This window comes from Misgurnus anguillicaudatus, chromosome 12, assembly GCF_027580225.2.
Source record: "Misgurnus anguillicaudatus chromosome 12, ASM2758022v2, whole genome shotgun sequence".
Lineage (NCBI taxonomy): Eukaryota > Metazoa > Chordata > Actinopteri > Cypriniformes > Cobitidae > Misgurnus > Misgurnus anguillicaudatus.
Genome location: NC_073348.2, coordinates 6,543,763 through 6,570,740, shown reverse-complemented (window position 1 = coordinate 6,570,740; position 26,978 = coordinate 6,543,763). Strand labels below are relative to the sequence as shown.

The 26,978-nt window shown below is 37.5% G+C and overlaps 2 protein-coding genes across 2 annotated transcripts; both read left to right on the top strand.

Moving 5' to 3' along the window:
• The first annotated feature begins 269 nt into the window (after positions 1 to 269).
• LOC129423840 (uncharacterized) lies at positions 270 to 3,583 on the top strand. The gene is made up of 3 exons (XM_073873662.1): positions 270 to 763; positions 1,557 to 2,750; positions 2,861 to 3,583. The coding sequence occupies exons 1-3, from the start codon at positions 647 to 649 to the stop codon at positions 3,581 to 3,583; spliced, it is 2,034 nt and encodes a 677-aa protein (XP_073729763.1). The 5' UTR covers positions 270 to 646.
• Positions 3,584 to 23,649: 20,066 nt separating this feature from the next.
• On the top strand, positions 23,650 to 25,402 carry LOC141369142 (uncharacterized). The gene is made up of 3 exons (XM_073874708.1): positions 23,650 to 24,444; positions 24,598 to 24,703; positions 24,784 to 25,402. Exons 1-3 carry the CDS (start codon positions 24,236 to 24,238, stop codon positions 25,201 to 25,203), a joined length of 735 nt encoding a protein of 244 aa, XP_073730809.1. The 5' UTR covers positions 23,650 to 24,235; the 3' UTR covers positions 25,204 to 25,402.
• The last annotated feature ends 1,576 nt before the right edge of the window (positions 25,403 to 26,978 follow it).

The window sequence follows — 26,978 nt, the reverse complement described above, 5'->3', positions numbered from 1 at the left end:
TGCACAGTCTCTTGCTGCCTGTCTGAGACGCGTTGTTAACTGCTGAACTGTCACTCCAGGGTTTTGGGAAAGTTTATAAAATGATTGCCTTGCATACGCATTGTTTACGCGTGGCACGAAGTACGCATTCAAAGCTGTGACGGCCGCGTTACAATCAACAGCATCTCCCATGTCCGGCAGGGTCGAGAAAATATCCTGGACACAGGGTTCGTACAAGGTGCTTAAAGTGCTTGAAGTACTTGAATTTGACTTTTTTAAATTTAAGTCTTGGAAAACCCTTGAAAACAGCCATATTTATGAAGAAGTACTTGAAAAGTGCTGGGATTATTCAAAGACAATATATATATATAGATTTGTAAAATAATTTTAAAGTGTTTATTTTTCAATAAAATGCAAAACCGTTTATTTTAATCGAAATTAGCGCTGCCCCTCCTCCCCTCCCACTTTACGTATCTCATTAACTGCTCGTTCTGACGTCACTCACGTGGAGCACAGTTACAGAATGGTAAGAGACAATGCCGGGGAAGTGCAAGTTTAATCCAGCATGGCTGGAAAAGGAGGTATATAAAATTGGCTCCTTGAGGATCCAAAAAGTGTTCATCGTGCACAGTGTAAAATATGCAGCAAATCTCTCGAAATTTCAAACATGGGCGAGTCAGCGCTGAAGAGTCACATGCAAGGTGAGCGTCATGTCAATGCAGTTGGCCGCACTGGATCAACATCCGTCCGAGAATATTTCACCCCCACTGTCTCAAAGCAGCAGGTAAGCATTTTGTTGTTGTTTGTGTGTGTGATCATTTTATTTGTATCCAAAATTATGTGAACGGAGCGCTGTAAATGTGCACATGCAGTGTATGTTTCATTCATACTCGAAGCCAGAGGGCGCTCTCGCATAGAAATTCAAAAACGAATTCATAGAAGAAATTAACGTGAACCGCCAGAAAATCCTTAATATGGACAAGGACATCTAGTCATAGCTGTAACTAAGTTGAATTAAAAGCAGAAACATTTTGTCTTATAATTATATAATTGTTACTATATGGTTTGCATGTTTTTTAAGTCTTCAAGAAATAAAGTATATTAATGCTGAAAATATTTAAGTATGTTAATTCAATGCTAATTTATATTAATTTATTATAGTACATAAAATATATATTTGCCCTAATCTGTGATAAAAATGAAATGGAGTCATCCAATATTCAAAAACCTATAACTCTATGGAAAACGGATCAATGAAAGCATAATGACTAGGCTAGAGCACCTCCTAGTGGCCTAAAAAACAAACGTTTCTTTTGTACAAAACATTAATTTCACAAAGGTAATATCAATCTATCTCTCTATCAATCTGGTGGTATATTGCGTTTTGAAGGACTTGTAATTGTAGTTTGAATTAAATAAAAAATCCTTACAAAATATAAAAATAGTTTTAGTCCAAACTAGTCATTAGAATGCAATAAAATAATTACTTGAACTTCTACAACCAATACTGCATGCTTGCTAGATATCCATGATTGAATAAATTTGCCATAATTTCCTTTGTACATGTTCTTTTGCAGAACCCTCAACCTACTACATCATCAGGAGTCTTGGATCCTTGGGTACGAAACAATGATACTTGGAGGGCTGAAATTCTTTGGACTCTAAAGGGCGTTACATCGCACTACTCCAACAAAAGTGCTGAGAACAATTCTGCATTATTTCAGCTAATGTTTCCAGACAGTGTTATAGCAAAATCATTTGCTTGTGGTGAAAAGAAGACATCCTACATGGTTAATTATGACATTGCTCCTTATGTGAAGCTGCAACTGCTGGAAAAAGTGAAAACTGGTTCAGAATATGTCTTGCTGTTTGATGAATCTCTTAACAAGGAACTTCAGCTAAAGCAGATGGATGTGCACATTAGATTTTTGGATGCAGTTGCAAACAAGGTCTCCACACACTACTTGGATTCTGCCTTTATGGGGCATGGTAAGGCAGAGGACTGTCTGAAACATTTCAAGCACTTGACAGAAGAACTTAATTTGAGCAATCTTCTTCAGATTTCGATGGATGGGCCTAATGTTAACCACAAATTTTACAGGGATTTTCAAATCAGTGTGTTGGCTGAATGTACAGACAAACAACTGATTGATATTGGTACATGTTCCTTACATAGTGTGCACAATGCATTTAGAAATGCCTTCAGTGAAACAAATTGGCACATTGACCACCAGTTACTGGGATTTTATCGCCTGTTCCATGATACACCTGCACGACGGGATGATTATTTTACAATAACTGGTTGCTCATTGTTTCCAAAAAAGTTCTGCTCTCATAGGTGGGTGGAAAATGTTGAAGTAGCTTCTAGAGCACTAGAGGTGTTGCCTCATCTAAGAACATTTGTGAAAACCATTGAAGCCGACAAGAACTTTAACACTCCAAAGTGTAAAACATTCACAGTAGTGAAGGAAGCATGTGAGGATCCATTATTCCCTGCAAAGCTGCATTTCTTTGTCTATTTAGCAAAGCATGTGCAAGGCTACCTACAAAAGTATCAGACAGATAGGCCCATGATCCCATTTATGACCTCAGACTGGGCAGAGATGATCTCTGCTGTAATGAGTAGAGTACTTATAACTAGTGTAACAGAGACAATGACAGACTCACTGAAGATGTCCAAGTATGAAATAAAAGATGAGGATGCATTAGGTCTCGCTAAAGTAGACATTGGATTTTCCACAGACAGAGCTCTCAAACAAATTGTGGGGAAAGTGAGTGAAAAAAAAATTTTGGAATTCAGAAGTGATGCAAGACGGTGCTCCTTCTACTCTTAAGGAGACTTTTGGACAAAACCCCTATTCGCTTTAGCTTTGTGAGACAGACTTCATGCCTTAACCCCAATGCCATCGCCCAGGATCCTGATGGTTGTGAACGAAGGTTCAAAAGGCTTCTGAACCATTTAGTTGAGCTAAAAAGGTTTCCAGAAAGCAAGTGCGATGATGCTCAAATGCAGTACAAGACCTTCATTAAAGATGAAGTAGCTAGAAACATATCAAGGTACAGGGAATATGATATCCAGTCACACTCACTTGACCATTTCTTCTCAGAAACCTTACAGGGAAAAGATGATCTCAAATACCTATGGCAGGTAGTAAAAATGGTGCTGATTTTGTCACATGGTCAGGCTACTGTGGAGCGAGGATTTTCTGTCAACGCAGCCATGAGCACTGAAAATAAAAAGGAAATTAGCTATGCATCACAGAGACTTGTTTGTGATTATGTCTCAAGTGTTGGAGGAGTTAAGAAAGTTCAGATCACTCCCAGAATGATTGCCAGCTGTAAAGCAGCTCGACAAAGATATGAGGATTCTCTCATCAAGCAGAGAGAAATAAGAGCTGAGAAAACCAAATGCAGAGACCAAGAGGAGGAACGAAGAGCAAAAAAGAGGAGGCTTGAATCTGACATTGCCCACTTGGAACTAGAAATAGAAAAGGCAGCCAATGAAGCTGAGACCTCCTCCAAACCAAGAGAATGCATAATTAGATTTAATAGTTTTAGAAAGTCCCTGAAAGACAAAAAAGATGAACTTAAAAAGATTTGTTAAATTGGTTACATTCCTGCACCACTTTACCAGGGCTTTTACACAAAAGAAATACTAGTACAAAAAAATGATTGAAACTGAAACAAAACCCTGTTGAATTCTTGTAAAATTACTAGAGTTTTTCTTGCCTACTGTTATAGCTTATTTCATATATATCATTAAAATGAGAAGTTTATGAAGTCATTGTACATGACATTTTATGCACAGAAGGTTCTATGAGTTTGTTAATATCCTCACATTTGAATTTGTCACAGTGATTGTGTACTTTGAGTTACTGTACTTAATTTGTACCATCTTGTTTTATTTTTTTATTCATGTATGCTCCTTTTCAGAGTTTAAGGAAAATAAATAATATGTTTGTAAAAATACATCTCTGATTTGTAGTCCTTGAAAACCCAAAAAATGGTGCTTGATAAGTCCTTGAAAGTCCTGGAATTTCATTAGACAATATCTGTACGAACCCTGTGGACATTAGGTCCAGCATGATGCAAAAGAAGTGGTCTGCGTCTCCGACGAACTGCCGCTGTTGCGTCGTCCTCGACTATCAGTCCTTTCCCGTCCGCGTAAAGTTCAAATGATGTCAGCCACCTCGTCCATCTTGGACCGAGAGTTGCGGGATCTTTGTAGCACTCAAACGTAGGAATACCTGACTTTTCCATCGCGTATATTCAGTACTAACATCCACACAGCTGCATCCTCGTCGCCATTGTTGTTTATCTGTTTAATATATATATTGTTTGTCTTATTAACTTAATCACACGCCAATCGGGATTCTGAACAGCATCTTTTACTTCGGTTATCAAAGCACACTACACACACATAACATCCGGCTCCCGGCATGCATTGCACTTACATTTCTTAAAGAAACAGAACATCATTTCAGTACATGACATCGTCATCTTTTTCTTTATCTACGTTTCAGGCACAATATTGACCCGTGATTTTCCCCAACTGGTGCTGTACTCCCCAACAAGCACAACATGTGTTTTAACTGTTTGCCATTTAAGAGGTTAATCACAAATTAGTGTCTCACTAAAAGACTAGGATGGTGGTGCTTGTGATAGTAATAGGGATGGCACTGATAGGTACAGACACACTGTGTAATATTTTAGGCAGGTGTTAAATCTATTATAGAATTGTTATTTTTTGGGATTTTCAAAATGAATGAGGTTGGGTAGCATTCTGAGTCATTTCAGCAAACTTGGGCAAAATACTGTATGCTTCGTTAATCTTCGTGATTGCGTAGTGCCTATTTAAAATTTTGATGTGTAAAATTTAGCTTGGTGGTAATCTATTAAGATTAGGCATATTTTCTACAAAACTGCCAAATATTTACACTTAACTATGCAGCAGTCTTCAATAACTGCTTAGAAAGATGTAACATGTCAGTTTGTAAGATATTTTGTGTTGCTAATATCAATTAAATGAAATTACAAGCAAAATGATGAGCAGGTTTTTTCTTTGACAACTCTATACATTTATGGATCGTGACAAAAAGCTACTCGAGATTTTGCAGGGATGTTTAAGCATAAAACCCAAATGCATTGAAATGATGGCAACCAAAATCACTTAATTTTAAAGAAAAAACTCTAGGCTACTAGATTCTGTTTAGGAAAGTCTTGTTAAAACATGTTTAGTATGGGTTTTGTGAACTTATATCAGTGACTTAAAATTTTTGCTTTTTTAAAAACCACGCATAAACCTTTTTCTCTGAAAAATACAAACATGTACATACATGTAGCTCATATAATATTTTAGCTCAGTTTGTGCTGAACACAGTGGTATGAGACACTTGCCATTATTATGTTTTAAAGCAACTGAAAAAAGACCAAATGTAAGAGCATGTCAGAACAGTGTCCCAAAATGGTCGGACCCCAGAGGGTTAAACACTTTTCCGACGTTCACCTTATGGCCTATAAATTTCCATTGAAGACTGAAACTTTACAGTAAATGATTAAGTAGAAGCATTATTATTCAGCATTAATCAAATGCTGATAACATCCATCCAAGTCCTAATTTAAAATTGTTACTAAGCATTACTTTTTCAAATAATCTCCTTTTTTTTATAAAAAATTAATATATCACTGAAATACTAACAACAAGTAAAGAAGTAAATGAATCAGTCAATTGTTTTCTTTGTTTTATTGATACAAACTTCTTATAAATTCAATAAATTTAAAATGTAATTCATATGCAATTAATTTTTGATTCATAATTGTCAACATAAACATCTGGTTAAAAATAAATTCAAAGTGATAAATAAATCCATTAAAATTCATTAAAAAGATTTGACTTAAAATATTTAAAAATAAAATTGTACAGTGTACTTGTGACTTTAATCATTTCCAAGTAATGCAGTATAGTGCAGGGGTCACTCATCCTGGTCCTGGAGAGCAAATGTCTCTGCAGAGTTTAGCTCCAACCCTAATCAAACACAGCTTAAGCAGCTAATTAAGGTGCTTCAGATGTATTTGATTAGGGTTGGAGCTAAACTCTGCCCAGACACCGGCACTCCAGGACCAGGATTGATGACCCCTGGTTTGGTGGTTTCAAACATGTTACACAGCAAACATTTTTAATGTTTAGTGTTAATACATTTCTTTAAAATTTAACAGAATTAATATGTGCAATTGTTTTCACAGTAATTGTCTCTTCCTGTCTCTCCCATTGTTATCAACATAAATATCTGGTTTAAAATAAATTCAAAGTAATAAATAAATCCATTAAAATTCATTAAAAATATGTGTCTTAAAATAGATATTATTAAATATAAACAATTCATTAAAGTTAATATAATAAATAAAATTCATATATTTAATATTAGTAAAATACAAATAGGAATGCAGCAGCTTGCACAGGTGTCCAATATACTGTAAAAAACAACAACAAAAAGACAAATTAGCTTTTGTACTTAGATGCTCAGAGCTTTTCATTGGAAAGCTCCAAGTATGAAGTTCTTGTATTTCAAAACTATTTTGGTGATAAACATGATGTAGCGACAGTCATTTTTATTTACTTTATTTAAACCGGTTAGATGATTTTAGGATCTTAATCTTATTTGGCTAAGAGAGTTATATAGTGAGTGTTTTAATATAAATATTTGCTGGATATGTGATGGCCAGAGTCGTATAATAACAGAGTTACAAAACGCCTTGATCTCGCCGCTGCGCGGTCACGTGATTCATGTAACGTTCTACAGTTCCAAACCAAACAGGGCTGTCAATCTGTTTGCATAGGTTTTCAGCTATTTTAGGTAAATATTAGCTTGTAATGTGAATTGATCACCATACTTACTATGTGTATAACGTTTTTTTTACTAGGGAGTGATGGAAATACAGTAAATCAGTTAATAAAGATAAACAGTTAATGGTGACCCAAAGATAACTGTAGTTATCTATACCAACTACAGCAACACAGTTTATCTTTTATTTTTGTAGCAAAAATATGGCTATATAAATGGCTATCAATCTGCTAAAAACAATTCCTACACTTTTACTATATTAAAATCACAAAAAAGATCGCCAACGCAGTTATTTGTAACAGTGAAGCATAACAGAAATACACTAAATTCATATTTAATTGTATTTATAGTACATTATTATACATGATTTTCGAGAATACTTCACTCATATTACTTACCAAACACAATGAAACTTATAGCAGCATTTTGAAGCAGTGTGATCTTATAAGGCATTTAGCTTGTCGCTGTTGCCCCCTAGTGTTACTCGTAATATATAAAAAAGATAAGTATAAAGTAGATGGCCACCAGTAATAAAATATTAAACCATTAAATCTACATTATTCACACATTATACACAACTCATTAAAATACAATTTTTCTTTTAAGTTATTATTAATTATTATAATTATAATTATTATTATAATCATTACCTACAGCAGAGTTCATAAAATATCACTGTTGACTATATTCATTAAATGTCAGATAATGGAAAGAGAAACTGTAGTTTCATCGATTTACCAGCAGGTGCCATTGAAATGAATGGGCTTCAGTGCTGTGTTTATAACTATGCGTCACTCAATGACACGCTGTTACTTCCGCATTCCATTTTTACAACGGACGTCTATGTGAGTGTCGTAACTCTCTTATTATACGACTCTGGTGTTGGCCACACATCTGAGACAGATTTAATCAAGATTTCCCCAAATCACTTATTTGATTTAAATATTATAGGCTAATTAATTATATTTAATTATGAATACATTCATTTTGAACTATTGCTTTGTCCCTTACATAGGGATGTGGAATGATTTAAATATTAAAGCTCACGTAACACACGCTGTTTCTGCATTTCTGATGTTAATCTGGAGTACCTATAGAGTATTATAAAATGGTTAGTTCCAATCCTTGATTCTGATTGGTCAATAGGTGTGCTTTATTCACGATAAAACACTGCTATGACCGCTTCACCCAACGGTTCTATTTAATATCACTGCGCCCTTAGCAACACATAAACATATAATGAGACAAAGTCTGAGAACAGTTTGTTGTTTTTATTTGAGCTTTCATGTTGTTGTTCCCAGTCAGGGACTATTTTTTCTAGCGGAAGGAATGCTTTTATTGATTTAACTTCATGAAAGTTGCACTAATATTTTTTTTACTTTAACATTGTGTGGTAACCGTTTTATAAAAGCAATAAGGTACTCGAGGCAAGTGCTGTATCGTGAATAAGTAACGGCTGAAGGGGTTGCAGGCACTCCGCTTCGCGTCGTGCCTAACAACGCCCTTCAGCCGTTACTTATTCACGATACAGCACAGCCTCTCGTACCTTATTGCTTACGTATGACATCCTTTATATCTCTGAAGAGTCTTTAGTTTAATCAGATTTATAAAAGAAAGATTAGCTTCTTTCCGATAACGTACGAAAAAATGACGGAGGAGGAGTTATAACACGGGAGGAGCGAGTACGAGTCATGCAACACTATACAACACTGTTTTAACTTATGATTCACTACATGTTCGTGTCATTTATATAATATACACGCGACTATTTCCAACATAAGACAGAAGTCTTACTTACCACGTGTAACCACGTGCGGTTCTGAAAATCCACCGCATCAAACACATACGCAAAACTCCGCTGTTAATCCGGATAATAAACTATATCCATTGTTTCCATAAGGCTGGATGTCTTCTCCTTACATCCAAAAACACACTTCTTGTTGTGCCATTGTTGACTTTTGAAATTAAACAAAGCTGAGTGGCGTGATAAGCTGTTAGCAAGCTCTAGCGTCTCCCGCTGACTGACGGCTGGGCGGGGTTTTCCGGGGGAAGTTTTCCGGCGGAAGCCCATAAAAAGAAGTGATACGTATCGAAAACCCCTGAAACGTCAGTTAGAACTGTAATCGAAAAAAACTAGCCGAAACTTGTACGAACCCTGGCGAAGTGCATTCGGCACAGAAATACTCTGAAACACGCCCAACTGCTGTTTTGACACTTTGCCTACGTTTAGCATGAGGAAACAACTCTATACATGTGTTAATAAGTCAGAATGCTTGAAATACCATTAAACCCCCCCTTTAATATGAGTAAAAAGCTGCCTTTGTTATAAAGGTGTTAAATGCAACAATGAACAATGATTGGTTGTCATATTTAACAAAAATAAATTCATTGGTCAAAGGTTGCTGATTGACATCATGTGCCTTGGTGATGTTTTCTGATTGGACTGCTGACAAGTTTATAAACACATGCTGCGTCCGAAACCGCCTACTACATACTATATAGTACGCGAAAAGCAGTAGGCGAGGCGAGTAGTATGTCCGAATACATAGTATTCGAAAAACAGTATGCAAAAAGTACCCGGATGACCTACTATTTCCGGTTAGATTTTGCAGTGTGCATACGATGGACGCTTCACTATCCCATGATGCCCCGGGAGAGGACTTATCCAACGAACAAGACGAGGCATGCGGTTGTTTTCGCGCTGAAATGACATGACGTGATGACGACGTATGTCACGTGATGTAGCAACATGGCGGATGTAGTACGTCCGAATCTCATTCATACTACCGGGATTCATACTATACAGTACCTACTGTTTTAATGCCAAGTAAGTAGGTACTTCATCTAATTCAGTACCTACTATACAGTATGCGGTTTCGGACGCAGCCACAGTCTCCCCTCACTTGAACACTACTCATCAAATCAGCCCTACTTTCTGAGGTGAGTTCCAGGTTTCTGAGAGAAAAGGGGATATTTTACCTAAATTAAAGTTAAATTATCATACTGATTTTCTTTATAACATCAATAAAGTAGATTCTGACAAGATTTCATCAAAGAAAAGTGTTTTTTTAAAGTAAAGTGTGTGTTCTGAAGTATTTTATCACCTCAAAAGGAGTTTATGAAGAAACAACAGTATAATGAAATGGATTCTGACAAGATTTGAGCTAAGAAAAGTGTTTTTTAAAGTAAAGTGTGTGTTCTGAAGTATTCTGTCACCTCAAAAGGAGTTTATGAAGAAACAACAGTAAAATAAAATGGATTCTGACAAGATTTGAGCTAAGAAAAGTGTTTTTTAAAGTAAAGTGTGTGTTCTGAAGTATTTTGTCACCTCAAACGGAGTTTATGAAGAAACAACAGTATAATAAAATGCATTCTGACACGATTTGATCCAAGTTACCCTCAGCATGTCAGCTTATATTGCTGTCCTCGATGTAGGACTTGCTGTTGCCCTTCACCAATGACACACCTGTGTGCTAATAGTCTAGTAGCCAACTAGGTGAACCCGGAAATGTTGAGTACACCAAAGCTTCACCGCAGAAATGTGAAGCATGGGTCCCCAGCACACAGAAACTACCGGATGCTAATTTGCATATGTTGAGCAATTTGCATAATTAGCAATATTAGCTTAATTGTCCATTTTGACCACATGTTTTGCACTAAATGGCCAATTTCTACAATATGTGAGTGGTTTTAGAGGTTTTAGATGATGCTGATTCAGTCATAATTTTAGGTTATTTTATGGTAAATTACAATAATCTAACATTTCAGAATCATGAATGCACTTATAAATGTTGATTCATTGTTTACAGGGTATAGTGAGAGTGAGGCTGAATCCCCTCCTGACACTTTTGAAGATTCAAAATAGCTTTTTGGATAAACAATGAATCTTTGTTAGGCTGAATGTTATGCATTTCTGGATGAAAAAGCAATGCGGGTATTTGACATAACTTGGATCCTGGAACTGTATGATACATAGTAATCGGGTAAACTAAAGCCGTTTCTCAATGTCAAGGAAGGATCCTCGGAAGCCAGAATTTCGAGGATGCTACATCATCGACGTCCGTCGAAGGACTGTTCCAATGTCGAGGATCCTCGAAATTTCAGCCAAGGACTGAGTGCTTCGTTCGAGAAATATCCCATATACAGGAAAGGATGCATACTTGTATCCTTCGCGCTCTTCACACGCTGAAATCACCCACAATCCTATATGCGCAGCACCGAAAGCACACACGCAATGACGTAATGACGTGCACTTGCTAGCCTGTTCCATTTGACGTGTTCTCCGAATGCTTAAAAGGAGCCTCGCATAGCCTCTGAAGGAAGTGACTTGTAAGGACTAGTCCTGCCAAGGAAGTATCCTTGACATTTGGAAACGGCCTAAAACTTCGCCAGACGCAAGAGTTAAAACTGAGTCTGGGCAACCCGGGTCAGCTCGCCAAACGCAAGGCTAACCAAGAGGACTTCACCTCTGCAACAAGGCAAACATGTAAATATACAACATATACATGCCATACAAGACAGGCCCCGCAAGTCACTAGGGCCATGCCAGAATGGCAGATGTGCTTTCCAGGTTGGTCCGCAAGTCGCAAAATCAAACGAGGACCCAGTTAAAACTCCGCCAAACGGAAGAGTTAAAACTGCGTCTGGGCAACCCGGGTCAGCCCGCCAGACGGAAGGCTAACCAAGAGGGCCTTACCTCTGCACCACACAAAGCACACACTGGCTACCACCTTCAGGCAAACTGCTATGCCTCACAATTAATAAAAAGGCAGCCTCATCATCTTCACTATTCTCTTCTGTCATCATCTTCTCCAGACCCTTCATCTCTTTCTTTGTGTTCTTGGTGTTGTGTAAGTATGTTGCAGTATATACCATCATTGCCTTTGCAGGAACAATAACTGGTACAGCCCAGACCTGCAGCTACACAGCTGCACTGTGCTGATGTACAAGGTTTCAACACAGCTTTGAAACCACAGCTGACAACATCTAACAAAGCAGGAGGAGCAACTGGACTTGAATCCTGTGTGGGCATAAGCAGTTCCTCTCCTTCCTTTAGACCCATCTTTTTGTCCCATCCAAACAAGGTGATATCCACAACTGGTGGATCAGGCTGGTCAGCTGATTTTCATAGTAGCACCTGTAGGTGGGCACGTCTTCCATGAAGGCGTATATAACGTTCTGTAGGAGGTAGTGCTTTCACTGCTGGGGGCCTTTTGCACTTTCTGTAAATTTCATACGGGCTCCATCCAAGGTTACAGAGTTCCTCTGATTGTAAAGATATTTTAAAGTCGCTATTTTTGCCACTGCATGGTGCAAACAGACACTTCTTTCCTGACATTTCGACTTGATCAAAACTTTTCTCTTTGTTTTGAAAATACTTAAAGAACAAGTTCGGTATTTTACACTTAAAGCCCTGTTTTCAGATTGTTTATGATGAAATAGTGAAATAGCATCTTTTGCAGCGATTTTTGTGTGAGCATATCAGTGAACACCCCTGACCACTCGCTGAGTTTCACGTCTTTGTAAACGAAAGTTTAATGCATTTTACAAAGGATTGTTCCAGTGCACCATTAAACCCATTGTAGAGGTGTGAGGTGAAACACAAACACCCAAAAATTCTCAGGGCAGCCACATATGTCGAAATTTCAGCCAAAACCGTTCTATTTCATCATAAACAATCTGAAAACAGGGCTTTAAGTGTAAAATACCGAACTTGTCCTTTAAACCTAGATCCGAATGGTTAAATTAATACTATACGACAACTTGAGAAAGCAGCAAGAACACTGAATATCAAATGTTTTTAATCCATTCCTGATCAAATCACAAGAAGTCTGAATTTAAAAAAAGAATACTTTTTTTTTTTTAATAATGGTTACTAATATAATTTTTGAACACCAGATTCACTCACAAAGTGGATCTGAATAGAAATTCACAATGTACTGAACAAAACTGTCATTATAACTCATTATAACCTTTTATCTTAATGTGAAAACATAAATAAGAATATACAAATATCGGCAAGGATAATTTCGACTTTAAAAATAGACTATGCTCCTTTGCTTCACAACATACTTATTGTATATACAACAGCTCACTGCAACAGCTTATTTGCATACTGTAAAAACATGACCAGACCTCAAGAAATGTAAACATATTGAGGTTATCAACATTCACATCAAAGAGCATGAGTTCTTGTGATTCTGAAATGTGAGAATATAGTGTTTACCATAAAAATAACCTAAAATTTTGTTCGGAATTTATAAAAAAGTGTCTAAATTAATCCAAATCATTTATAGAATTACCATTTTGAAGTCTGAAAGTGGCAGAAATGAAATCAGAATCCTCTAAAACCACTTACATATTGTAGAAATTGGCCATACAGTGCAAAATATGTGACCAAAATGGACAATTAAGCTAATATTGCTAATTATGCAAATTGCTCAACATATGTAAATTAGCATCCGGCAGTTTCTGTATGTTGGGGACCTATACTTCCCATTCATGCAATAAAACTTTGGTGTACTCAACATTTCCGGGTTCACAATGGGGCTCTATGGGCTGGCTACTAGACTATAAAGAGAGGAAACATAAAAATGAGTGCATACATAACAAAATGCCCTGTCAATATTCTCTCTGATGAAAATAAAAATATATAACCTAGCAAAACATATTCGAAATATGACTATGATTTTTTTTATTTTGGGGTAAACTATCACATAAATAATATTTTCCACTTCTTTTTTCATCAGATTAGAGATAAATATCTTTGTGTGAATCTGCCAGCCAAACACCTCTTGGCAAATGCAATCTGACAACCAATTATCTGTTTGCTGGAGAAATAATCACAGGATGTAATTTCTTTCTAGTTTTTGAGAAACAAATTTAAACCAACGACCCTATCCAGTGTGAAAGTAAGTACCTTTTCAGAGCTTTTCATAAATTTAAATGTTGAAATGCAATTCATTAAAAATGTTTTCTTGCATGTGCTTACTATCAGAATGGCATTCAGACAACAGCCATATCAGCACCACAACCCTATTCGTGTAACGTATGTGGCCAACCGGACCTGCATTAAAACACAGAACTTTCAGATGGTGGAGAGTGAAATCCGACCTGGCACCCAAACAGTCAGCCATCTAAGTGCACTTTCTGACGGTGCACAGGTTTACCTTACACAGCCACGTCAGGACAGGGCAACTTTTGAGGAGGGGGTGACCTACTTTATAAAAGGTTTCACACTGTCCTCCAAGTATGGGCAACAGCGCTTATTCTTGGGGTCCAACTCTGTTATATACAGGACCACACCCGTTTCCCTGACGGAGGAACAGCAAAGGCTGGCCAGGGAAGCGCTTGTTCCCCCATCCTGCATAATGAATGGAGAAGAGCAGGACCCTATTTGTTTTATTATAATGTCAATTAATTTCCAGCAAACTTTTACATTGTGTGTGCACATAAAAATAACACTTTATCTGTCACTATTGATTGATGTCCCTAGTGATCTTTTACCATACAGCATGTACATGTGTAAAAAAAGTAATCCTTAAATCTGATACACAAGGATGTAACTTTCTAGCATGTAAATTGAATGCGTATCATAATTATAACCTAACATTACAAACAGGTTTTAATTTCATATAATTTTGTGTGACCAACCATATGATGGCATAAACCTACAGACCAGTTTAAATAATGCATTGTCACATGTATGCTCAAAAAGTAAAAGCTATAACTCTGCAGAGACACTGGCCCTCCAGGACCTGGATTGATGGTTTCAAAAATGTTACACAGCAAACAGTTTGAATGTTTAGTGTAAATACATTTCTGTAAATTTAACAGAATTAATATTAGTAATTGTTTTCACTGTGATTTTGTAGTCAATGTTCTTATGATACTTTCAAATAAAACCACATTTAATGTGTAGTTATGAAAGAAATTTGTGATTTAACACTTATCGATACTGCTCATTGAAATTCAACAATTTAATATGTAACTGTTTTCAAAGTAATTTGTAATTTTACACTTGACTCCTCGTTGTTACTATTTATTTAAATTAAACAGAATGGAATTGTTAATACAGTGACTTGTGATTTCTTTACATTCAACTTTGTTAGCATACATTTGAATTGAACAGAATTTAATGTTCTTATGCCTTAAAGAAATATTAGGTGTAACATTTTACAATTTATTATTATTTATACTATTAAGAATTAAATGCTGTAACACTGTAATTGGCTTTTAGCTGTGTGGGTACACGTTTTTATGCACTCTGTGCTATTTTTACCGGTACGAAAATTAACCATGATTTTTTGCGGTAAAAAAAATTGTAACCATGTTTTTGGTACTTGACTTTTACTACAGTAACCATGTGTAACTTAATTAAAACCATGCTTAATTTTCGTAAGGGAACCGTTCACAAAAGTCTAAATACGCTTAATCATGATACACCATAACACTAAGTTACACTCAAACAGCTTCTACGACTCACAATGATTGTATTTAGAACTTTTATATACACACACAAAACACAAATACCTGTACAAATGATGCTGTGGCCTGCACGCACCTGTCTCTCCCCGAGCTCCGTTATGCAATAACGATAATTGACAGATGCGCTAATGTAGAAAACAGGTGCGTTCGCCTTCTGTGATGCTGTGCAGACCGATCGTCGTGTTACATTATAGTCGCGCGAGAGCGATATAGAGAGTTGAAGATTCCGTATGTTTGGAATCGCTCTCGGGGTACTGCAATGTCACGCGCATTCAGGCACAATATTGACCTGTGATTTTCCCCAGCTAGTGCTGTACTCCCCAACCATTTAAGAGTTTAATCACAAAGTGTCTCACTACTAGTAACACTAGGATGGTGGCCCCCGTATGGTTCTTCATGGGTGCTTCACCGGTGTTATATAGCACTAAAAGTGGTTCTTTTATGATTACGAGCAAAGAACCACTTTTACTGCTATTTAGCACCGTTGGTTTTTAGAGCGTTGTAATAGGGTTGACACTGATAGGTACACACACACTGTGTAATATTTAAGGCAGAGGTGTTAAATCTATTATAGAATTGTTATTTCTGGGCATTTTTCAAACTTAATGAGGTTGGGTAGCATTGTGAGTCATTTCAGCCAACTTGGGCAAAATCCTGTATGCTTCATTTATCTTCTTGGGCCAGTTGTTCAAAAAGTTTAATCTGGATCAAAATGATCCAGATTTGGAAATCCCATGTTTTGCTATCCAGGATCAGGTAAACCATCTCACTTTTGCCCTGGGGCCCGTTCTTCGTACGTCGCTAACTCAGTTAGCTGGATTTGATTGTTGATGATTTGGCATGATCTTGGATTATTTGGTTCTTCGAAGCTCATTCTAAACTTGCTGTCATAGCAACAGGTTCGTAAGCTCAAACCTGTTAGGGAGCAGGCTTATTTCATGTAAACAAGATTAGTTTGTACCTTTTTAAGGGGATGTGATACGGAAAGTCTGACGCAGTTCTCCATTATACGAGCGCAATCTGCGTAAGATGCATGATTAATATAAAGAGATTTTCAAATTCAACACGTAATAAAAAAAAGAATATATTAATTAAATCTTTTAGCGATGTTATTTAAAAAAATATATAATATAACAAATATTTTTTTCTGTACTTGTGTGACTTGTTTTTGTGTAACAGATGTTTGATTATTATTCTTCAACGAATGACATGCTGATCACATTAATTTTAAATTTGTTTGAATTTTCCTTAATAAAAACAGCAATTAATCATACCCAGCACTAATAGATGTTAAAGAATATTACTCAGTGTGAAATAATTTTTATTTGAATAAACTAATCTCCTATTTTAGTTTTGTCTTTAGATTGTCAAGTAGCTTACAATGTCATGCATGAAAGGGTTTTCGTTTAGTAATTTCTATCTGTTCTATCTTTAAACCGTTGTCTACAAATATGTTACCATGTCCCTTTCCTGTGACAAAAATGACCAAAATAGCCAAATAAGTTTTTGCACATATTTTCACATATCTTTATCTTCTTTACTACACTTTTCTGTGCATACTCAGCAGATGCAGGACTTTCAGTTAACGTGGAATATTGCTAATATAGTCAGAAATCAGTTAAGAATAATGCAATTGAAGTAAACTTATTTAACCACTTGCATATAGTTTCTCTAAAGCATGGGTCTTCAACCGGTGGTCCGCGGCCCCCAGGGGGTCTGTGATGGAACTGCAGGGGGTCCGCCAAATGATGTTTAATGACAGGCTATTTTTTGGTTAAAAACGTAAAATATATGTACAAGACGTTACATGTCTCCTTTAAGTTGTGCACGTGCGTGGCCGCATAGGTTTGAAGGCGCGCGTTCAGTTTAGACCAAAATAAAATATCTAAAGTTATAAATTTCCCCTCAGGAAGCAGCAATAGCGACAGAAAAGTCATCATAAAACAGGTAAATATTATGTCTATCTTTCTTTCAGAATGTCATTTTAGAATCATTGCGACATGTCTCATCTATATTTCTGAACTTGGACGGCTGTTTCACGCGGTTCAGATTTAAAGCGCCAATTCAACAGGCAAATGACACCACACCGCGTCTGCATTTTAAACTGTGACAAAACTATAGCTCGATTTAAAAAATGAATGAAACGCACGCCGTGATGGTGCTTTGTGAAAGATTAATAGTCAGGTTGAAATCCGCCTTTCAAAAAGTTGCCCCAAAGAGATGCGCTCGGACTCGTTGCATGTTGTTCTCCTGAGTCTGAAATGAAGCTGCAGAAAATAAACCTGCGTTACTCAAACTCGTGACAATGATGATACACGAGCAAGGCAACAGACCTCAAAATTATAAAGTAGCACAACCCCTATCCCCACCAGAATAGACACTCTTTGTGCCATTCACCATGATCAGTCATCTTTATAAACTGAAAGCCCTTGTCCAATTCACAGTAAAATTAAAATATATTACACTGCTAATACCTTGGCTTAAAATAATATTATTTTATTATTATTATTATTATATTAATATAAAAACAAAATATATTTTAACAAAAAAATGATGCATGTTAATATAGTATGGCTGTGTAACAATATGGTTTGTTTCTATTTATAAAACAGTTCCAGTCCTTGATTCTGATTGGTCATCAGTTGTACTTTACTCCACTTGCATTGTGCCTAATACGAAAAGGCAGCCTCTCGTACCTTACTGCTTACTTAAATATCTCTGTTTTACACATTTAGTATTAGGGGGTCCCTGCTCCATGCCTCTCTCATCTAAGGGGTCCCCGACCCACAAAACGTTGAAGACCCCTGCTCTAAAGGACTGTCATCTGAGAGGATTTCTTTACTGTCATGTGCATTGCTATCAGAAACGATTGCATTTTATAATCTTTTGATGTAGAATAACATTACCATTCCCTTACTGCACATCATACTTCATTTAACACATTCTTGGGAACTGCTAAACGTGTTGGTGTATTATCTACAACTGCACAAAAGAGAGGAACAGAGAGAAACAGACAATCTTATAATAAACTACAATGTAATGGCGGCGCCTTGTACGGCAGCGGCTACTCCAGCTCCCGGTAATGATGTGCGTTTTATGTTAAATGTGTCGTCTGAATCATCCCAGTCTTGTACGAGAAAAGTCTACAACGTCTCTCCCACACTTTTATAAATATGTGGACTTTGCGCCCAGGGGAGAAAATATTCTGGACCAAGTCTACTCAAACATCAAACAGGCATACAGAGCCTTTCCACACCCCCATCTAGGAAACTCGGACCATCTTTCTGTTATGTTAACCTGTTAACCTTTTTTTGTTTTCTGAACCCCCCCACAAAAAATGTCATAGCTAAACTAAAATAGATACAGTTTATGAAGTCTTTGCACTAAAAGCATAAGTTTGGTCTCATTTGAAAGCAGACACTTGGAAGTTTATTAAGAGGTGAACATTAGTTACTTTCATAATGAAAAAAGTTGTTATAGAGAGCTTAAATTATACTTGTTTATTAACTCCACCAAACATTTATGAAATATTGTTATGAAAAACTAAATAAAAATGGCCTTGGAGCAATCTAGAAATGCTCTGCAGATAAAGCCACAGGTCTGACCATGTTCTGTTTTAAATCTGAAGATGATACCTCTAAAACTCTGTATTTTATTAAATGTTTTTTAGACCCATGTCATGTAAATTTATTTAGAGAAAACAGCAAAAATGCTAAGCTAATGTTTGTTTATTTATATCTCAAAACATCCTTTCAGTTTATTGTCCTATTGCTCCGGGTTTTAAACAGACTCATTAAATAAGCATCCGAATGAGTCATTAACAACTTTTAATCCTGGATATGGCTGTCTAAATGTTTATTTTATTATTATTATTAATAATTACTCATACATTCTATTTAGTGTTTTATTTCCTCCTTTTGTCTCAATTCACTTTCTTTTTATTAAATTCCTTTCTTACAAAAAGAAACTTACCTTAAAGAAGCTTTACCAGTAAAATTATTCCTAGAAACATATATCTCATATCTCCAGACAGCAGATGTTTACAGAACAGCTAGTACGTTAGCTTAGCATACCATCAAAACACGACAAATAAAAGCATTTATAATAAAACTCACTTTATACATCAAAAGTCGAGTGCTTAAACAATCATGCGTGATCTGATGTGGCTTTGGATCATAAAATAAGACCGAAAATAAAAAATGTTATGTTATTTATGCTGTTAGCTTAGCATAGCATTATAATATATAGTACTGTTATGAAAATACCAGACATAGCGTTAAAAATACAGACAAACCATATATAATCTTAATCGTGTTTATTGTCTCCATGGTTTTAAAACATCAAAACATCTTTATTTGCATGTTATTATAAAAACAGCGATCGCTCGTTGCAGGTCACTGTTCAAGTTCACGTCTGACTGACAGCTGCTGCTGAGCTCTGACGTCTGATTATTTCTCAGAAAGTTTCATATTGAGACTTTAGCGCCCTCCGGCTTCACGTATGAATGAAACAAACTGAGTGTAAATGACTGCAGACTCAAACTTCCTCATATCGCCATTTTTGGAATAAAAATGGGTGAAATATTACCCCCCCTGCAGAAATTTGAAGTAAACATATAAAATTGAAGTAATATTTCTCCAAATATGCATACTTTGAATTAAAAGCCCCGATAGATGTTGTTTTATCGAGTGCTTTCATGACGATCACGGAGGAGTATTTTTATCAATGAGTGCGGCTGAGGGTTATATTTCAAATTAAAGGTATGTACCGTTTTTCATTTTCATAACGTCTGACAAAAATGAAGAAATTACTGTTACTAGGATTCTCAGATTAAAATAAAGGTCAAAAACTAAATCTTAAATCAAAACACTTTTTAATGATGTATAGTTGTTTAATGTAAGTACATTTAAACTAACAGTAATTTAAATTATGTAAATAAATAGCTCTTCAGTACATCCACGTCCTCGCGCAGGTTATCAAGTTAATACCATCTTATAGACCACTGCTTGTGAGGAACAAACGATCTGTGAAGCAGATCAGAACTTGGCCAGATGGGGCTACTTCAGCGCTCCAAGACTGTTTTGAATGCACAGATTGGTCTGTTTTTAGAGAGGCTGCCACTTCCAAACAGTATGTCAATATAATGGAATACACTGAGTCTGTGACAGGATACATTTCCAAATGCATGGAAGATGTGACCGTCATAAAACACATCACCACAAGGGCAAACAACAAGCCATGGTTCACCAGGGAGGTATGTGAGCTCTTAAAAGCACGGAATGTGGCTTTCAGGTCTGGAGACAAAGAGGCCCTTAGAACTGCCAGGGCAAACTTGAACCGGGGCCTGAGAACAGCAAAGCGTGCTTATGGACAGAAAATCCAGTCACATTTTACTGATACAAAAGACCCCAGACGCCTTTGGCAAGGCATCCAGTCAGTGACGGACTACAGGCCTACACCCCCATTGTGCGAGGAAAGCATAGACTTTTTAAACCTACTCAATTCATTCTTCAGCCATTTTGAGGAAAGCAACAACATCACTTCAATAAAAGCTCTACCCTGTTTGGACAATGCAACACTTCAACTTGACCCTGGTGATGTGCGGAGGACTCTTCAAAAGGTGAACCCCAGGAAGGCGTCTGGTCCTGATAATATACCTGGGCGTTTGCTTAGAGACTGTGCTAATTCACTTACAGATGTTCTCACAGATATCTTCAACATCTCTCTGAGCAAAGCCATTATACCAGAATGTCTTAAAGCCACCACTATCATACCGATACCAAAGAAATCATCAGTCACAACACTGAACGATTACCGGCCTATAGCACTCACGCCCATTATAATGAAGTGCTTTGAAAGACTGGTTAAGGCCCACATAACAACCAGCCTACCTGCCACATTTGACCCCTTCCAGTTTGCATACCGTCCCAAGCTTTCCACTGATGATGCCATAGCAACAGCACTTCACCTCAGTCTGGCCCATCTGGAGAACAAAAACAGTTGTGTGCGTATGCTGTTTATCGACTTCAGCTCTGCCTTTAATACAGTCATTCCACAACATCTGGTGAAAAAACTTAGTACTGTAGGCAACAGTACCCCACTCTGCAACTGGCTATTAGACTTTCTTACCAACCGACCACAGACAGTAAGAGTTGGCAAAAACTTTTCTCAGACAACCATCATGAACACTGGGGTCCCTCAAGGGTGCCTGTTGAGTCCTCTGTTGTTTACACTGATGACTCACGACTGTTGTGCCAGACACAACTCAAACCATATCATCAAGTTTGCAGACGACACAACAGTGGTGGGCCTCATCAATAACGACGACGAGTCAGACTACAGAGATGAGGTACACCAACTCATTAATTGGTGTGATACCAACAACTTACATCTCAATGTTACTAAAACAAAGGAAATAATTGTGGACTTCAGGAGAAATCACAAACCACACACACCCCTTACCATCAACGGTAGCATTGTGGAATCTGTGAAAAGCACCAAGTTCCTGGGGGTGCATATCACTGATGACCTGTCATTGTCCACCAACACCACTTCCCTTGTGAAGACAGCTCAGCAACGCCTTCATTTCCTACGTAGGATGAGAAGAGCCAACCTCCCCCCACAGGCACTCACCAACTTCTATAGCGGTGCCATTGAGAGCATCCTTACCAGCAGTCTCTCAGTCTGGTATGGCAGTTGTTCTGCTGCTGACAGGAAAGCTCTACAGAGGGTTGTGAGGTCAGCTGAGAAGATCACCAGATCAGCTCAACCATCAATAAAAGATATATACTCATCTCGCTGCCACAAAAGAGCCATCAACATCATCAAAGACCCCACCCACCCCACACACAAACTGTTCACCCTCCTACCATCTGGCAAGCGATACAGGAGTATGGGTTGCAAGACTACAAGATTCAGCAACAGTTTTTTCCCACAAGCCAGCAGATTGCTTAATTCATTCATGAAAACTGGACTATAAATCCCCCACCCTAATAACTCATACTGACTAAGATTTTTGGAACTCATGTCTGCAAAAGGCTCCTATAATATAAGTTAAACAATACGTTTTATTATCTCATGCTGCTTTTGCACATTGCACTTTGCCATGTTGCACCTTATGTTGCACTTATTACAAAATTACCTCATCCTGACTACACTTTTGGGGCATTGCAATAAGTTTAATAACTGTAAACTTCATTCTGTTGCCCATCTGTTAAATATTTATTTGTACTTTTCTAGTGGTGTCCTATGTCTAATCTTATGTTTAGTTTGTCTTAGTGAGTGTGGAATCCTTTTTAATACTGCACATTGGAGTATGGGAGAAACGCAATTTCAGTCTGCTGTGTAATGTACTGTTGCATGGTTTTGATTGACAATAAAGTAAACTTGAACTTGAATTCAAATTTTATTTATCAGCAATTAAATTGTTGCATTGCCTGTAGGTTTAAGAAAGAGCAACTGCTCAAGAGATGATCTGTACAATCAATCAGTTTAGAGACATCACTCCTGCCAGCACATTACATGAAGATGGAGGACCACCACCTGTTTTTATTCTGCTTTTTATGTTGCTCTTTCAAACAGATAAAACAGCATTTAACTGTTTTTAAAGAGACTTTAGGAGCATCAAAGTTTAATTACAATCATTAATTTTAAACAAGCATAGTAAAGATATCAAGATTATATTTTCACAGAATATTTTACATTATATAGGATGATTTTACAAAAGTAGCTTTAACTGGGTTTACAAATTCAGTGTCATAAAAAGTTCACAACCTTTCATGAATAGCTTGTGCACTGCAGGGGTTAAAAATTGGGCGTGTTATTGGCCATCGTAACAACCGGCCAATCACAGCGTGGCTGATCAGTGTTTCTACTATTGATATGTATTGCCTTTTCTTGCAGTGCACGAACGCGCAGTGATCTCAGATAATTCAATCCTGCCATACTAATCATCAACAGCAGTGGTGTTCAAAGAACCGGTTAAGCGAGATCATAATTAGTAAGATCTAAACATCTCAGATGTCTCATTTGATCTCGGATGTATTAAGCGACGTACGAAGAACGGGCCCCTGGTTTTTCAAAGCAAAATAGGATTAGATCATCCTGATCCAGATCCACACTTTTTTAGATTAGCAAATCTGGATTAAATGGGATCACATGTCAATGTTGACTATTAGCTATGTAAGAAACAGCAAGTAGTTTGGTTTGTATGGGGCCACTAAGACTTCATTCATACTGCAAACATTAATGCTCAATTCCGATTTTTTTTAAAAAATGGATTTTTTTGCAAGGACGTTCACATTTCCAATTAAATGCGACATTTTTGTGATCTCCGTGTGAACGTAAAATGACCCAGAAGTGACCCGCATGCGCAGAAGAGTACTCAACGGCCAACGACGTCACTCGTTGTTTGCGGAAGTAGTTAACGTTAAAAATGTATGTCAACAACAGTGTTGTGAACAGCGGAGCTCTTTTTGCAAAGTTATTTTCCCAACGGAGTCAGCACAGTTTCAATCTTCTCGCTTTAAGAAGAAAATTAAAAAGAAGGAGGAGAGCAAGGTTTTTGGCCATGGCGTTTTTTGTGGAGTAGTGTTAGCAACGTCGGTACAGAGAAACGTGTGGGTGCGGAGTCACAGCCAGGAGTGGTGGGATACTGATGTGAGTGGCTTCACTAATACAGAATTTATCAGTAACTTTCGAATGACCAGATTCACCTTTGATTATGTTTGTGAGCGCCTTCGAGTAACTCTGTCACGGGAAGAGACATGTCTGCGGCGGCCCATAACAGTGCAGAAACGCGTTGGAGTTGGAGTGTATTGGCTAGCAACAGGTGCGTGCTATCGTACAATAGCTAACTGTTCGGCATAGCCAAGTCTACAGTCTGCTCCATTGTACACGAGTTCTGCGAAGCAGTTCGCCGTGTCCTCATGCCCCAGTACATAAAACTGCCCAAAGAGGATGATCTGCAAGAGGTCATTGAAGGCTTCAAGCAGAGATGGGGTTTCCCTCAGTGTGGAGGAGCTATTGATGGGAGTCATATCCCCATCATTGCTCCAGAGGATAACCACGCAGAGTATTTCAACCGCAAAGGGTGGCACTCAGTTCTGCTCCAGGGTGTCGTGGATCATCGGTTTTGGTAAGAAATATATATATATTGTTTTTATAATAGTTTAAAAGTACTGTATTTGTCTCAATTTCTTTTGGTAGAGCCATACATCTGCAAGAATATTATTCTTGAAAATACTGTACATTGGACACTGTTCAGTAATTTAACACTGTCTTCCAACAGCTTCACCAACATCTATGCTGGATGGCCAGGGAGTGTTCATGATGCGAGGGTACTCTGGAATTCCCATGTGTACTCACTCGCAGAGAGAGGGGAGCTTTTTCCACCAGTGAGTAATCTAGTGATAGTGATTTATAACATATACAATGTCTTTAATTATTTAGCTTTTTTGTGCTTTTAAATCTTAAGGAGACTGAGGAGAAAATGGGCGTTCAAGTGCCAATAATGCTGCTCGGTGACCCGGCTTATCCCCTTCGAAGCTGGCTGTTAAAAGGATACTGTGACACAGGGACCCTGACAGCTGAGCAGAAGTACTTCAATGAGCGCCACAGCAGAGCCAGGATGACTGTGGAGTGCGCTTTTGGCCGACTGAAGGGCCGGTGGAGGTGCCTTGCTAAACGGCTGGATGTGGACGTTTCCCTGGTCCCCACCGTAATCAGTGCATGTTGCACACTCCACAACGTGTGTGAAATGCACGGGGAGAATTATGAAGAGGCTGGTGGAACTGTTCCTCATGTTGAGAGATGGGCTGAAGGAGGGGGATTTGTAGATGTGCAACCATCAAGAGTCAGAGAAGCACTGACTCAGCTTTTTCTTAGCCAACGTTGAACCACAAACTGGGCTGTCACAATAATTACAATATCGTTCAACATTTTGTACTTTTTGACCTCAATGTTTATCTGTACATATATTTGTTAGTTAGTTTCTGTGTCATTACAAGGCCTTCAATATTTTAATAGCTCAATATATTAAAATTTGTTTTAAAAATCTTGCATCATTTGTTTGATGATGTTACATGACTTAAAATAAATTAAAGTTGAACTTCATGCTTTTAAAAGCCATTCTATGAGATGTTTCATGTGTAGTTTTTAAGTGAGTTACTTTGCATTTAGTGTGTATTAAAAATTAATTAAATGAAAATAAATTTTATTTATGCCTACTGTAGAATTGCATGGGATGCTGGAGCTTATTTCAACGCACAATTGACACAAATAAAATGAAATAACATCAGGAAATGTATGACTTTATTTAAACATTTAAGTCAAAATTTCCAATCAATCACAGTTCAGGAAAATGATTTCACAGTACAATCACATAGGTTTAAAAGAAAAAAAATAACATTTCTTTTTGCATTTTACTGTAATACAGTATTGTTCAAAATATTAGCAGTACAATGTGACTAACCAGAATAATCAAGGTTTTTAGTATATTTTTTTTATTGCTACGTGGCTAACAAGTTACCAGTAGGTTCAGTAGATTCTCAGAAAACAAATGAGACCCAGCATTCATGATATGCACGCTCTTAAGGCTGTGCAATTGGGCAATTAGTTGAATTAGTTGAAAGGGGTGTGTTCAAAAAAAATAGCAGTGTGGCATTCAATCACTGAGGTCATCAATTTTGTGAAGAAGAAACAGGTGTGAATCAGGTGGCCCCTATTTAAGGATGAAGCCAACACTTGTTGAACATGCATTTGAAAGCTGAGGAAAATGGGTCGTTCAAGATATTGTTCAGAAGAACAGCGTACTTTGATTAAAAAGTTGATTGGGGAGGGGAAAACCTATAAAGAGGTGCAAAAAATGATAGGCTGTTCAGCTAAAATGATCTCCAATGCCTTAAAATGGAGAGCAAAACCAGAGAGACGTGGAAGAAAATGGAAGACAACCATCAAAATGGATAAAAGAATAACCAGAATGGCAAAGGCTCAGCCAATGATCACCTCCAGGATGATCAAAGACAGTCTGGAGTTACCTGTAAGTACTGTGACAGTTAGAAGACGTCTGTGTGAAGCTAATCTATTTTCAAGAATCCCCCGCAAAGTCCCTCTGTTAAAAAAAGGCATGTGCAGAAGAGGTTACAATTTGCCAAAGAACACATCAACTGGCCTAAAGAGAAATGGAGGAACATTTTGTGGACTGATGAGAGTAAACTTGTTCTTTTTGGGTCCAAGGGCCACAGGCAGTTTGTGAGACGACCCCCAAACTCTGAATTCAAGCCACAGTACACAGTGAAGACAGTGAAGCATGGAGGTGCAAGCATCATGATATGGGCATGTTTCTCCTACTATGGTGTTGGGCCTATTTATCGCATACCAGGGATCATGGATCAGTTTGCATATGTTAAAATACTTGAAGAGGTCATGTTGCCCTATGCTGAAGAGGACATGTCCTTGAAATGGTTGTTTCAACAAGACAATGACCTAAAACACACTAGTAAACGGGCAAAGTCTTGGTTCCAAACCAACAAAATGAATGTTATGGAGTGGCCACCCCAATCTACTGAGAACTTGTGGGGTGATATCAAAAATGCTGTTTCTGAAACAAAACCAAGAAATGTGAATGAATTGTGGAATGTTGTTAAAGAATCATGGAGTGGAATAACAGCT

What these genes read in the sequence shown, in the direction of transcription:
- LOC141369142 (XM_073874708.1), top strand. Translation starts at nt 24,236, where the DNA reads ATGCCCCAGTACATAAAACTGCCCAAAGAGGATGATCTGCAAGAGGTC. An exon ending in GTCGTGGATCATCGGTTTTG is followed by an intron (nt 24,445 to 24,597) that starts GTAAGAAATATA and finishes GTCTTCCAACAG; the next exon opens with CTTCACCAACATCTATGCTG. An exon ending in GAGGGGAGCTTTTTCCACCA is followed by an intron (nt 24,704 to 24,783) that starts GTGAGTAATCTA and finishes TTAAATCTTAAG; the next exon opens with GAGACTGAGGAGAAAATGGG.
- LOC129423840 (XM_073873662.1), top strand. Translation starts at nt 647, where the DNA reads ATGGGCGAGTCAGCGCTGAAGAGTCACATGCAAGGTGAGCGTCATGTC. An exon ending in CCACTGTCTCAAAGCAGCAG is followed by an intron (nt 764 to 1,556) that starts GTAAGCATTTTG and finishes GTTCTTTTGCAG; the next exon opens with AACCCTCAACCTACTACATC. An exon ending in TCAAACAAATTGTGGGGAAA is followed by an intron (nt 2,751 to 2,860) that starts GTGAGTGAAAAA and finishes TTTGTGAGACAG; the next exon opens with ACTTCATGCCTTAACCCCAA.